The sequence below is a fragment of the Magnolia sinica genome, chromosome 2 (genome assembly GCF_029962835.1).
Source record: "Magnolia sinica isolate HGM2019 chromosome 2, MsV1, whole genome shotgun sequence".
In the NCBI taxonomy this organism is placed as follows: Eukaryota; Viridiplantae; Streptophyta; class Magnoliopsida; order Magnoliales; family Magnoliaceae; genus Magnolia; species Magnolia sinica.
This window is the reverse complement of record NC_080574.1, coordinates 17,790,403-17,805,149: the sequence shown is the minus strand read 5'-3', so window position 1 is coordinate 17,805,149 and position 14,747 is coordinate 17,790,403. Positions and strand designations below refer to the sequence as shown.

General features: G+C 39.6%; 1 protein-coding gene across 3 annotated transcripts; it reads right to left on the bottom strand.

The window, feature by feature from the left end:
* Nucleotides 1-1,092: 1,092 nt before the first annotated feature.
* On the bottom strand, nt 1,093-11,797 carry LOC131236484 (probable apyrase 7). Of its 3 annotated transcripts, none has more exons than XM_058233696.1 (4): nt 11,540-11,797; nt 4,597-6,785; nt 3,141-3,463; nt 1,093-1,637 (listed from the first exon to the last, which is right to left on the bottom strand). In XM_058233696.1, exons 2-3 carry the CDS (start codon nt 6,575-6,577, stop codon nt 3,171-3,173), a joined length of 2,274 nt encoding a protein of 757 aa, XP_058089679.1. In that variant the 5' UTR covers nt 6,578-6,785; nt 11,540-11,797; the 3' UTR covers nt 1,093-1,637; nt 3,141-3,170. The 3 variants fall into 3 exon arrangements, with proteins under 3 accessions (XP_058089679.1, XP_058089677.1, XP_058089678.1); XM_058233694.1 differs by lacking the exon at nt 1,093-1,637 and adding an exon at nt 1,713-1,954 and having other exon boundaries at nt 11,540-11,796; XM_058233695.1 differs by lacking the exon at nt 1,093-1,637 and adding an exon at nt 1,961-2,112.
* Nucleotides 11,798-14,747: the final 2,950 nt, after the last annotated feature.

Here is a 14,747-nt window from a genome sequence, read left to right as displayed (position 1 = left end):
CCCCCCCCCCCCAAACAAAAACAAAGAAAAAAAAAAGAAAAGAAAAAGAGACCAACGGCACACACACACACACACACGTACACCACCAACAACTACTAATATAAAGACAGCCATTAGCCTTGATTCGTTTTTTCTTTTTCTTTTTTCTAAAGAGCAATGCTACCAGGATTCAGTTGAGCAATTCACTCTCTTGGTGCATCAGGTGTGGCTAAGACAGCTTTCAAGAGAAAATTCCTATGCTATTTTGATTTTCTAAAAAACACTTGGTAGTTTTGCAGCATTAAAAGATGGCAGCTACTCACCCTCCTCACATATGCTACCTTCTTGTACAACCACCCAGACCATCCCAATCATGGCTCCCATTGTGGATGGAGCATACATCTAAAATTCATCCTCATCATCCCAACTAATTGGAGTCAGCTACACAAATCCTATTCCACCATTTCATTCTATCAAGGACCATGTCATTAGTTAAACCATAGGCCATCAAGGCTGCCCCTTTGCCCTTTTGGAGCCTTCAACTTGAATCAACTCACTCCTAACCAGTGGAGTTCTTGGTCTCAGGAGCATATATTTTAAGTCATAATGATAAAGAATCCAAACCATCCAATTAATGGCTATTCTATAGATAGCAACAAGTAAAATAGCAAGTTGTCTAAATTTGAAGGGGAAAAAACAATCAGATGGTTAATATTACCTGCTCAGTGCAATTTCTGTTATGCTAAATTGACAGTTGGTTCAATGATTTGGACGGTCTGGATTGCCATACAATTATACCAAGTGTTTGGTTGAAGAGTCGCACAAAATGGTGCAAAACTAACAAAGGAATCTAGCCCATTAAAAAGGGGCAAGTTATTTGATACTACGGATGAATGTGATGGTTGATATGCATGCACTCTGTTTCATACCTGTAGCAAATATTAATTCAAAATAAAACGTTAAAATAGTGGGAATCACTATAGTGGGCCATTATTGCAAAATCAGATTGATTGAACGAATGTAGCCTCCGATTCCTGGACACTTGTTTGCTAAATTTGAATCGTTGGCTAAATTTCTTTTGAACTGTCCCCTAAATTTCCAAATACAAACTAATTAAGTAATCAACTTAGTTTTCTCTTTGATTTATGATCCATTTAAAGTGGGGCCCACCATTTGGGCAGTTTAGTTTCAGTTTATTACATGATATGTGTACAATGCCATTGTGCCTATATATCAACCATCACACTTTCACAGAGTATCAAAATATTTCTCATAATAAACAATCCCGCAGATAATTATCGGTTACTTTAATGGAAAGCATTGCCGGCTACACATGTTGCGGTGAGAGAGTGAATCTCCATAGCTTTACTCCTTTTAAAATCCAACCTTGGTATAAGAGCATGAAAGATCTGTTACCAAAGAATAGAAAATTCTGCAACATTGCTGTGCTAAAATTCTCGCTTAGGCCTGTCATTGCCACTGCACTACCTTTTACAAAGGGAATCGAACATCAGACAAAATCAATGAACCTGGGGTTGTTGCATCATTAGAGTACGCAATCCGAACAAAATCGTGTTTCCCTTCATGCTCGTTTCTCCTGGATAATCGAGTCCTCTATGATAGTGTTTAGGCACTAGACAATTTCAGGAGGCTAAGTACTGCCATGGAAAAATGAAAAAAATGAGATATCACATGACCATGCAGGAAAAACTTCAAGATACAAATAAAAATGATAAAGCGAGCAAACCCAACAGAATGAATATCACTGCCAATAATAAATGATGAATAAGAGAGGCATTCGGGACTCAGCATAAGCTCTTGCAAGCACACCATATTTGATTACAAAACTGAAAGCCCCATAAAAGCTCCTGATGTCAATGAGAAAGAAAAGAAGAATGCCTCTACTCTGTGCAATTTTTCAGTCTGCAGGTGGCCGCGGTCGCTGCAATCTCACACCCCGGAGCAAGAGATTCGCCTATAATATATACGATCGATGAGCATTTCATCGGACTTTAGTAGCATGAGAAAAGTGAAACTGATGTAGTAGAGAAAAAGTAATCGAATGCTGGCAGCCAAATCATTCTCATTTGAGAAGGTTGCGAATTGGGAAACGTGCAGAGATAAAGATATCAGCTGATTCCACATGTTAAGGTTGGTTATTAGGTAAAAGAGAGTGGTAACATCACAAATAAGAGAAATTATAGGACACTGATGCATCAGGATTCAGGATATGAATACAAATGGGGCCCACGGTTCTGTGTGCAATGATCCATGCTGTTGATATGATGGGTCTCATTATAGGTGGGCAATAATAACAAAATTCCCAGATTGGAGGACCTGAACCTCCATCAGCAGACTACAAATCGACGGTTGTGGAAAAATACAGTAACAGGCCAGGAAAAGGCAGAAGAGTGAACAGCTAGGATCATCCAATCTGGAACACTTTTGGGACATTTCCCATCAATTGTGCATTGCATCTAGCTGAATCATTTGGATAAACTAATCATGGCTCCATTTACACCAACTTGAGAGCATCAGGACACTTACCATTACGGTGCATGAGGACCTTATAATTTCAACACAGTCTACACAGAAACATCACATGCAATTGTGACATGAATCTCCTTGGGGATGCACTGCAGACAAATATGACATCTGGCCCACTCATCTGGCAAGCCCCAGTATAGATGCCTGGCATGCCCCATAACCCAATATTCGCTCCAGTTTAATGATCCTAACCATTCCATCTGATGTTTTTTTGATGAAAAAAATTGGACGGACAGGCATAAAGTCAAACCACTGGTTCAGTTCAATGGACAAACTTCAGTTAGGTTCCTCCGGTTGATGTGATTTTTCGGCTATGGCCCATCCATGGCGGGAACCACAGAAGAGCCATCCAGATTTTATACAAATGTGCCACATGATATCATGATGGTGCATGTGATAATTAGCATTCCCCTACACAAAACATTCAGATTTCAGAGCACAGATCCTTCAATCTAATAGTGCATTACAGTGGCAAACAAAACAAATTCGTCTATAGATGCATAAGGCAGAAAGAATGATGTCATTCAAATGAATATTGCAAAATGTTGCTATAGACAATGGAAGAGATCACAGCAGATAGTTTTGTAACAATTAGAAAAGAAAAGAGATCATACCAGAAAAGTAATTTTCAGGATGCACGTATGCTATGCCTTCCCCATGTGAGTCTCAGCCAATGACGAACTGAGGTCTTCCCTCGATTGTGATCTCCTGCTTTGTAGCCGCATCTGACCTCTATGCTGAGTCCAGAAAGATCCCACCCCATTCTCAAACTGCATCTGCCCCAAGCTACCAGAAGAATAACTGTGTGAAACGCTTGGGTACAAGTTAGATTCCATAAGCTGAATGCTGCCGGCGCCCAACCCATGTCCCATACCAAATGGTCGCTGCTCAGAGCCTGCAATTTTTGGACTCAGCGGCAACTTTACTCTTCCATCGCCTGAGATGATGAAAAGGTTGAATGCATCATGATTTCTGACACCAGATTTAACTGCTGCGTGATAGTTAAGATTTTGAATCGAGGGGCATCATGGTTACTCTCAAGAGAAGCATGGAATCAAGAGAGTGATATCGCCCGCACCACAATCTGTTGCACTTTAAGGATAGAGGACTTTTATGTCTCCCAGTCTGTTTTATGTTGTAGCGGATTAATGAGGAAGTGTTTCGGTGAGCAGCCAAAATGTGGCTGGCAGGGCTTCTCAAGCACCCTTAATGTGTTTGGGGCTGTGATAAAACAAAATCCATTAAGCGGGTTTGTGCTTTCTCGCTCTCTTCCTGCCCCCAAGTTTTTGTTGAGAGGAACCAGAAGGTCTCTTTTACTCCCAATCCTAATTTCATGCTAGTGCAACCTGACGGTGCTGGGAACCATCCATCCAAATGTACCCTAACATTTAAGGGTTTCTTTAAAAGCACGTTTGGATACGTGGAATCCAAGGGAAAAGGGGAAAAAACTATATCATCCAATGATGATTTCCATCAGAAATATTACAACATGGATTCCAATTTTGAGTTTTTGTCTGGATAGCAAGTGGAAGTCTCGTATTCCTCTCACAACACTCACATAACTTCTTGTGCCAAGAATCGAAATTATGGAAAAGTGTAATGATTGCTGGGTGGAATCCACCCATTTCTTTGCTATCTAAACAACACGAATTGTCACATCAATGTAAAACCCTTTTCCATTGTCTGTCATGGAACCCATGGATTGCAAACATGGCCCAAGGGAAACTAAAGCATCTGAATATCCACAATCACGAGTGGCCTCAACTGTCAACCGGTCTATGGTTTACTTGATAGCCACTAGCAATGTGAGACGAAAAGGTTTCCAATTAAGAGTGGCAAAATGGATGACTTTAATATGCATGGAAGATTTTAAAACATAAAATTAGGGTGATGAAATTGCAGTTGGTATCGTTTAAAAAAATAAACAAATTTGCAGTTGGTATCGTTTAAAAAAATAAACAAATTTGCAGTTGGTAATTAAATGGTAGTCACATCAGCAATGTATGAATGATAGATTAAATGCTGTGCATGCCAGATGACCTAAGTGCCCAACTTCATAAAGGAGCATACCTGAACTGATAGGACTCCAGCGCTGGAAGCGGAAAGGAGATGGAACAGACGTATTGCCTCCATTTCTCTGTCTGAAAAGTGGGAGGTGCGGACCACGGAAGAATCTTGGCACACAATTGCCAATCCACAAAAAAGCACAAATCAGAAGCATCAGCGACAATAGTAGCAAAGCAATGAGAATTGCAGGGTTCAGCTTCATATACAGTAATCTATAGCTGTTAAGCTCCATCCTGCTTGGCAATGCTCGACCGGCTTCTAATAAAGCAACCCCAAGTGTCCAAGTAATACTACCAGATCCAATAACCACTTGTTTATCTGTAATGTGCAAGCCTTGTCTCAATAACGATACAATATATGGTGCCCTGAAGCAATACTGTTCTATAAAAGGCTGCGGAACAACACTATTCTTCGCTACTTCCCATGTACTTTCACAAAATTCCTGACCCTTTTGCAATACATCCTCTAGCATAGCATCGGACGTCAAGTTAAAGAACTTAAACACCACAAAGAAACCTGACATGGCATAAAACTGTCCACTTGGCTGAGGCAAATTCTCTTTAAGCGCACAAGGTTGGAGTTCGCAATCAAGTGCAGAACTCAAATGTGACCATTCAGACAAATTGACTGTTATTTTTGCAAGTGCGCTGCATTCATCCCATTGAGGGGCACCGACCAACTCAATAGCTGTCCCAGTTTTCCCGTTTCCTGTACTTCTACCTTCCATCAGAGGGCTTCCTTCTTGGTTTAGTTCTACACACTGAGAACAGATGTACTGCTCTTTGTAACCAGTTTGCAAACATGGATGCTTAAGCTCTATTTTGCCTTTGTTTAGATCGACTTTCGTAGTTTCGGATAGTTTCTTGAGAAGATGAACCACGGTCTTATCAAATGCATCATTCAACCCATAGCCTGGAAGAGAATAAGCACTGAGATGATGCTTAACCGCTCCAATACTTAGGTTTAAGCTACTCTCATCATGCACGACTTCCTCAGTCTCAAAAGTAACTTGCAGCGATGAACCACCCAAATCGAGTGCACCAAATGTTTCTTTTGTCGGTGATGAACCCAACGTACCCATGTGATAATTAAGAGCTATCCATCCATAATAAGCTTCTTCCATGCCAGTGATGATCTTAATCCAATCCTTCTGACACAAGAACGATGAGTTCCTCAGAATGGACCATGCCTTGTCAAGAAGCTCTTTCGAATCATCAGGTGGCAGCCTACGAACTCCAGCTGTAGCGTAAAGGAAGAGTGGAGTGGTCTTATGAGCATGCTTAGGTATTTGTTTCTCAGCCCACTCAAGAAGTGGGTTCATTGCCGTAGTTAAGCCAGACATGTCCCACACAAGTTTATCAAGCCCAGGCTCAGTTTCCATGCGTTGGTAGGCACGACCACTTCGTGAACTGGATTTTCTTTGAATACTTTCGGGTAATGATTTCAAGAAAATGGGGAGATTCTCATGGTCCGTTTTATGACCAATGGACCACTCGTAAACATAAATCCGTGTGCTGGTACTTCCACAATCAAGTATAACATAGAATTGTGACGGTCTAGTACTAAAATGTCTAGAAAATGCATATATCAGAAAAAAGAACAAGAGAAGGCACAGAAGGCATGTAGCTGCTCGCACCCATTTCTTCCGTGCAAATGAGGTTGCAGGCAAGGTCTTTTCCTTTGAGAAACTTGATCCAAAAGTTTCTCTTTGTAGAGCACGAGGTGGTTTTGCATGCGTCAAACTATCTATTCCAAGGTCAAGATCACCTTCTTCTGGATCAAGCATGCAGAAGGTTGAGAAATCTTGGAGTGATGCAGATAATCGCAAACCGCCTTTTTGTCCAGGACTAGCTAAACCAAACCTGTGATTCGAACCCGCAGGGGGCAAAAAACTAGGTGAAACTGATGGTCCAGTTGAAGAATGTGGATGCGTAATACGACTCACTGCAGCAGAAACGATTGCTGCTATTCGGCTAGCTCCCATTTGGCTGCAGCTCCGACCTCCGTGAGAAAAAACTTTAATATCTGATCCAATAGTTTTGACGGTAGTGTAAATATCAAAACATCAGTTACCCATTGTTCACATAAAATATCAGGGAAACGGTATGTGAACAAAGTCAACAAATTTTTTCATTTTTAACCACATGGCGAACTGCAGGTGATGGCAATTGATGAGCTGCACATGCTACCTCCTGAAAGCATTCAATTACAATAAGCAGTAAGTAGAAGAAAAAAAGAAAAGAAAGAAAAAGAAAAGAAAAGAAGGCATATTCAACGGATAAACCAGCTTCAATCCACCACAGCTGGATCAGTCCGTGAAAGGGAACTACAGGTAAAGCACAAAGATATGGACCAAAATGCCACCAAAATGTCATTAGCCATAATAATTTATAAGTAGAGGTTTGCTTGAATACTTCTTGACGTATTGCAATTGGGTACGTCAGGACTCTAGTTGCTGAATTTGGTTCATCTCCAGATGATCTTTTTTTTTTGAGAGGAAACTTGCAATTTCATTAAAAGGAAGAAAACAAAACAAAACAGGGAGAGAAGAGCCGCTGAGAAAGCGGCAAAGCAAACTCTCGCTGCGAAACAAACTACCAACAACAAGGAGAGAGAAAAAACAACCCATTCGGTGATGTAGAAGTGGACTTTGGCCGCTATAGATCCCACCAAATTGGAGGTTCCTTTGAAACATCTCTCGTTGCGCTCTTTCCAAATTGCCCACCAAACCGCAAGCAGGGCCAATCTCCAAAAATCAGATTTTTGCTTACCAATGGAGACCCCATGCCACGCCTTTAAGAGCATACCCGTAGAGTTTGGGAGGCACCAAGAAACGTCGAACCAGGAGAAGACTGAGGCACAGATCTGAGAGAGGATGGGGCAGTGAATAAAGAGGTGGTTAACCGATTCAGCGTCGCCCATGCAGCAGAGGCAAATGTTGGTTAGCATCATTCCTCTTTTGCTCAAGCTGTCAACTGTTAACAACTTAGCCTTTCCCACCAACCATCCGAACGCGGCTATTTTCGAGGGAAGCTTGTATTTCCAAATCTTGTCTGTCATGGAAGGAGTAATGGAAGCATGCGCACTTCTGATAGAATGGTAGAGGGGCTTAACTGAGAGCCTACCCGATTTGTTGAACTTCCAAAGGAGGCTATCAGCCGCAGAGAGATCAGGCTTTACCGTGCTGAGACGATGGAGGAGCTCGATGTACTCATCAGATTCTCTCTTTGAGATTTCTTCTGCAGACAACGGACCAGGTGATCTCAGCGCCAGAGGAGTGAAGAGAGTTGGCAATCGAGATGGATTTATTGGGGGCCAATATATAGATGCACGGGAATCCGTCTTTGAGAGCAGAATTCCCCATCCACACGTCTTCCCATAATCAAATCTTGTCCCTGTTTTGCAACCAAGAAAATGGTACCTTTGAGGACATCAGATTTGGACGCTATGATGTCTTTCCATAGAGCAGAGGCCCTATAGGCCGAAGACTCCTTTGTCCACCATCCTCCTGCTGAGGACTCATATTTACTTTTAACCAGCACATTCCACATTCATAAGATGTAACTCACTTTGTTTGGTGGATTGACAATAAATAAAACCTCCTAATTAGATTATTTCAACCCTTTGTTATTTTGGGTCTTTTGCTTACAACATGAACGGTCACCATAGCCTCTGCATAATCAAAGGTTTGAAGTATTCAATCCCAGAGTTTTCTGGGTGCTCTCCATCCAAGGGAAGCCTATCAAATAGACAGTTCCGATCATTGAAAAAACTCCCAGATTCGACGGCTAGAGTCCCGGCGTAACAATACGTTGGGATGTATTCGAGCAAACCTCTTTACAAGTAAATGGTAAGACAATGCTGTAAGAACCAGAAAACATAACCACCAAAAATTTGGATCAGGATCTAGGTCGTACAAACATTGAACCGGACAGGTATTCTGCGGAAATCAAAAGTTGCTTGTAATTTTATTAGGGAAACTAATGGTATTTGTTCTGGAGTTAATGTAATACACGCATCATCCAACAAGGCAAACAATTGGGGATTGAATCTAATCTAATGCTTCTTTTGTGTGTGTGTGTGTGGGTGGGGGGAAGGAGACATGTACCATGTGGAAATTTAAAAGAAACCATTAATGGCACTTGGAGAATAGTTGGCTACAGCCATCAGGATATTGGAGGCCCAGCTAAACAAGTGTACATCCAGAATACCGTACCCATTTCCATATCATACAGAACCCGCAAGAATACTTTGGCCTCATGAAACTATGCAGGCATCATAACATTAAGGTTGAGTGATAGATTCTATGAACTAAAACACCTTAGCCTCTCTATAGGCAGTGATAACTGCCACTTACTCGCTCAAACTGGGAATATGAGGGTTAGCTCAGAAGTATGATGATGAGCTCACAGATGACCATCGTACTCAAATACGATGAGCAGAGAGTTAACTCCTTCGTAAGATTTTCTTCTTTCCCGAATATATTTTGCTTCTAAAACGACCAAGCCAAGTGTTACTCCTTGTCATTGTGATGTTCTTACTAGAAAACCATTCATTAGGAGCCAGCACTCTGAAATAAGATTCGGTGCATGGCTGATTTGTGGAGCATACCAGCACTCCATTCCTGGACTAAGGCTCATACAGACTGCCAATAGTTTTGGGCAAGTCACACTGACATCAAACGTTCAACTTCCAAATCACATGGAAATCTAAAATCTAGCAAAAGAACCAACCAGCACAAAGGTATTAAATGGCCCGGCCAAGACATTACCATAACAATAGCTTGTCAGATTAGAGTTTCTGTAAAAAGGTAGACATGAATGGTATCAAAGGTGTTCATCTTAGGTAAATATCAGATTGTTAATCTCTCAAAAGAAAACAGTTGGTTCCATGCGTGAATTGTCAAGGTTCAAAAAATAGAAGTTCCACTCAACAAAAGTGAGAGCCCGATCTTGGTTTGTTTATATCAATCATTTTGACATATGATGTCTGACATCATTATCTATTTATGGTAGTGAATCAATAAGTGTGTGCTTTTGCTATGTGTTATTCTTCATGGTCATTCTCATCATCATCATCTAAGCCTTATCGTAATTAATTGGGGTCGGCTACATGAATCATGTCCCGCCATTCCACTCTATCAAGGCCATAACTTTCACTAGACCATAGGTCATCAAGTCTTTTCTTACCACCTCCACCCACATCCTTTTGGGCCTTCCCCTTGCCCTTTTAGAGCCTTCAACTTGTAACCACTCACTCCTTCCAATCGACACAGTTTATGGTCTCAGTTGAACATGACCAAACCATCTAAGTCTACATTCACTCATCTTATTTCCTATCGGTGCTGCTCCTAAGTTCCCTCAAGTGCATTCATCTCTAATTCTATCCTTGTCTTGCCAATCATCCATCTCAACATCCTTGTTCAGCTAAACTCATCCTATGAATATGTTATTCCTTAACTGCCTAACATTCTATCCCATAACGCATGGCTGAATGAGTGAAGCTAAAATAAGGATGTTGAGATGGATTAGTGGCAAGACAATGAAGGATAGAATTAGAAACGGCTGCATTCTAGAGAACTTAGGGGTAGCACCAATAGATAATAAAATGAGGGTAAGTGGACTTAGATGGTTTCTCCATGTAACAGAGCCCAAGAATTGCTTCAGTTATGAGTAGGTTGGCTTCAAGTTGAAGGTTCTAAAAGGGCAAGGGAAGGCCCAAAAGGATGTTGGTGGAGGTAGTAATAAAAGACTTGAAGACCTAAGGATAAAGTCCTTGATAGATAGGAATGGTCGAACAGGATTCATGTAGCCAATCCTAATTAGTTGGGATAAAGCTTAGATGTTGATGTGTGGTTCTTATGCATCTCTTGTTGTGTAGTTTCCTTTTACCATATCTTATGCATATATGTACCAAAATTACATTTTTTTGGGAATGTACTAAATTCATATAGTAATACGTTTTACAATATCATTGCGTAATCTTATAAATCTTCACTGGGTAGCGATGCAATAGGCCGGTCCAAAAGCCTGGGTAAAGGAGATGGGTTATGGTCAGGTAGGCAACCAGTGGTTGAACTTTTGCATAAGCCCAAATCCACGAACAAAATAGGAAATGATTACATCACACCAATACGAGAATAAAGATTGTCATGAATTTCACTTAACTTGTGGAGTAATAGGAGTTCACTTATGGGCCTTTGTATTTATAAAGCACTGAGATGAATTGACATTAAAAAAAGAAAAAGAAGGATAGCTGCAGAAAAATTTAAAAAGAAAAATGCCAGGAAACTTCATTTAAGGGAATGATATTGCCATTATATTCTACAAAATTGGTGAAGAAATGAGAATTCCTTTCAGGGTCTTCACATAGATAAATTGCTATGATGATTAGCTTGGAAAAAAAAAAAATTCAATACCCACACAAAAAAATGAAGAAAATAAGCAAACTTCATCAAAATTTTCTACGACTCTATTGGTAGAGGAGCAAGAATTGCTTATCTGGGTCTTCACATTAAGGAATTCTGAGATGAATTGACTTGAAAAAGTCAATACCGACGTAGCGAAATTACAAAAGGACGAAACTCCATCAAGCTAAATACAAATTTCCATGAATTTCTAATAAAACAATAGATAAACAAGAATTCCTTTCTGGGTCTTCGTATTCATAAATTTCTCACATGAATTCACTTCAACAAATAAAGAATAAGATAAAAGACACCCAAATGATAAATTAAAAAAATAAAATAAAAAATTGAAGAGCAGAAATTTCATCAAATTGAAAAAATTTCCATGAATTTCAACTAAATTGGTATGAGAAAATGAGAATTTCTTTCTGGGTTTTTGCTTTTATAAACTAACAAGACAAATGGGCTCGAAATAATCGATACGAAGATGAAAAAATCGAAAGAAAAACGAGAAAAAACAACCAAATCAACATGACTTACAGAGACTTTGATTGATTTCGTTGGAAGGAGAGACAGTCGGGCAGATCATGAAGCATCCAACGACTCCACGGCCCGAAATCCCAAATGGGTCTCTCGATTTTCTTCTTTTGGGGATCGGAAAGCCTCGAAATCACTCAGATCGGTATTGTAGTTTCGAGGAAATAGATGGAGTGATTTTCTTCCGTGTTGGAGACTCCAAAGTCACAGCGGGCGATCTCTCACTCTCGAACATGAGTTATGAAACCCTTCTCTACTTCTCTTTTCTTTTCTTTCTAAGAGAATCCAGTGTGCGTTTGTCGCAGTTTATTTGCCTCCGTCGCGACTTATGACTTATAATTTCATCATAAGTCGCTTTATTTGGGCCCACATGATGAGATGGTGATTGATCGGAACCGTCAAAATTCTTAATACTATGAGATATATGAGCCAGCATAATAAAATTAAGATGAAGTATGATTTAAACCACCGCCACCGTATTTAGATGAATTTCTAACATTAAATAGAGAGTTTCCAATGGCTGCAGTTTGACTCCAAAAATCAAAGATTGGGATTATCATTAGAGTTTCATTACTGAAATGTAGCTTACTTATGGTATTACTGAGGACATGTACGGTTCAAATTGTCTGGCCCCCAGTGATGCTGCATATACTGGAGATCTGATCGCGACGGAGGCAAAACGATCTCAATATTCAGCTCTCTTTACCATACACGTGGCGAAAGTGGGGATGATCGGGACAGTTGATCTTGTGGGCCGCCGCTTGGATGCGCGATGATAATAGTTCCGGATAGACCTCATCACCTAATTTTTATGAGTGTGCAGGTGGAATGTGGACACGGTTTGGCTAGTGGTCGGTGCTATGTGGACCCCACCACCATCATGTATTTGTTTTACCCACGCCGTCCATCCATTTTGAAAGATAATTTTAGGGTTTATCCAAAAATTTAGGTAGATATAAATCTAAAGTGGACCACACCATGGAAAACAGTAGTGATTGAATTTCCACCATTAAAAACCTCATAGGGCCCACTGTAATGGTTATTTGAAATCTAACCTGTTGATTAGGTAATACAGACTTGGATGAAGGGAAAAAATATATATCAGCTTGATCCAAAACTTTTGTGGCCCTTAAGAAGTTTTTAATGGTGGGCGTCCAATCAACACTTTGCACAGCTATCCAGAACATCCAAATTGTGGGTGACTCGTGCTCCTCACATGTGTCACTTGTGCACAGCTATCCAGACCATTCAAATTGTGGGTCCCATTGTGGAGTGAGCATATGTATAAAATAACATAAATCAATCAATCCTAACCATTTAATTAATAGCTATCAAATTAATGGAAAATGGACCAAATTCAGATGGTTGAGATTGTATTTCCCGTACATTTTCGGTTATGCTCCATCTACAGTTGGATTAGTAATTTGGACGTTCTCGATTGCCAAGCGTGTCTTTGAAGAGTCACCAGTAATTATACATGGTGCAAAACTCACACAAGAACTTAATTGCTAATTGACGGATTCACAGGAAATTTTTTTAATATAAGCTTGCATTTCTCTTGTAATTACAGTTTTCTAGATATGGCCCACCGTACTATTTCTAAAAGAGAAATGATCTAGTGGACTAAGTGCGCGGGAACCTTCCGTTGCACAAGGTTGTATATGGACCGTTCGCATCCACCCTACTTATTAGAACCATTCATCCGGTCCACTCTTCATAAGTTGCCTTGAAAAGAAGAAGAACACAGAGAGAGAGAGAGAGAGATCATTCAATCACCGACATCTAAAATTGGATGGACAAGATTGTTTCCAAAGAAAGTAGAATCAGTCAAGATGATTAAGACCGCTCAATTGATTTTTGTCCGACAGTGGAAGAAAAGTGAACCTGACCTAATGGTGGCACACTTACCTGGATGTGAATGCCAATGAATCCATATTCAAATATGCGCGTGAGAAGATTTTCTTCCACCTAGCCATTAGGTCATGGACGCGGATTGGCCACTGACCATAGGTGGCTATTCGACAGTTCTCTGTGGGTCCACCATGATATATGTGTTTTATCCATGCTGTGGATCTATTTTCTGGGTCAGTTTAGGGAATGGAAATGCGACAGATCCAAATCTAAAGTGGACCACACCACAAGAACATAGTTGTGAATGAATGCCCACCATTAAAAGCTTACTAGGGTCCACTGTAATGTTTATTTGCTATCCAACCTATTGATCAGGTCACACTGACATGGATGAAAGGATAAAACAAATATCAGCTTCATCCACAACTTTTACGGCCCCAAGAAATTTTTAATGGTGGCCATTCAATCACCACCAATTCCTCTGGTGTGGTCCACCTTAGATTTTGATGTGTCTCATTTTTTAGGCTTGTGCTCTTAAAATGATATGAAAAATAGATGGACGGCATGAATAAAATACATACGTCATCATGGGTTTGCGGGGCACCATTGCATTTAGTTAATAAATCAAGCAATAACATTAATTTTAGTAATTAAAACAATTTTTATTTTTTATTTTTATTTAAAAGAAAATTAGTAAATTTTTGGATCTAAATATCTTTTCCAACATGCCTCCCTCTCTCTCTCTCTCTCTCTCTCAAAAAAAAAAAAAAAAAAGAACAATAAGAAGAAAAAAAAGTTGTACAAAAAATACCAAATTAACATAATTTAGCTGTCCATACCATTCATTTTTCAAGCCCATCAAAGTATTGCCTATATTCCAAGTTTGAAGGGTTTGGATTTTCCTATCAAAGAGATTATTGGATCTCTTTCAACTACATTGTTGTTGGGTTAAGTCTTATGTTGGATGAATCACAACTCAAAGATATGGGGTAATGCAATTTTTCAATGTTATTTGGAGAACAAATGGTAAAGAATAAATAAAGCATTGATTCTCATTGAAAATAAAAGTTATGTTTGCATTTATATCAATGTATCATAAAGATATTGTCTATTAAGTGCATACACAATATGACATTGTTCGTATAACATCTTAGTCATTGAAAAAGTGAGGCTCACATTGGAGATAATTGGAAGCAAAAATTAAGCAGATCCATTTGTCATGTATGCCACATGTATATTAATTAGATCTCTTTTGTAAGTAACTTAATTTTTGAAGTTATTATAAATATAATACATTATTTTAATATATACAAGTCAATAATGCATTAAATTGCAAATGCAATATAATTTTTAAATATTT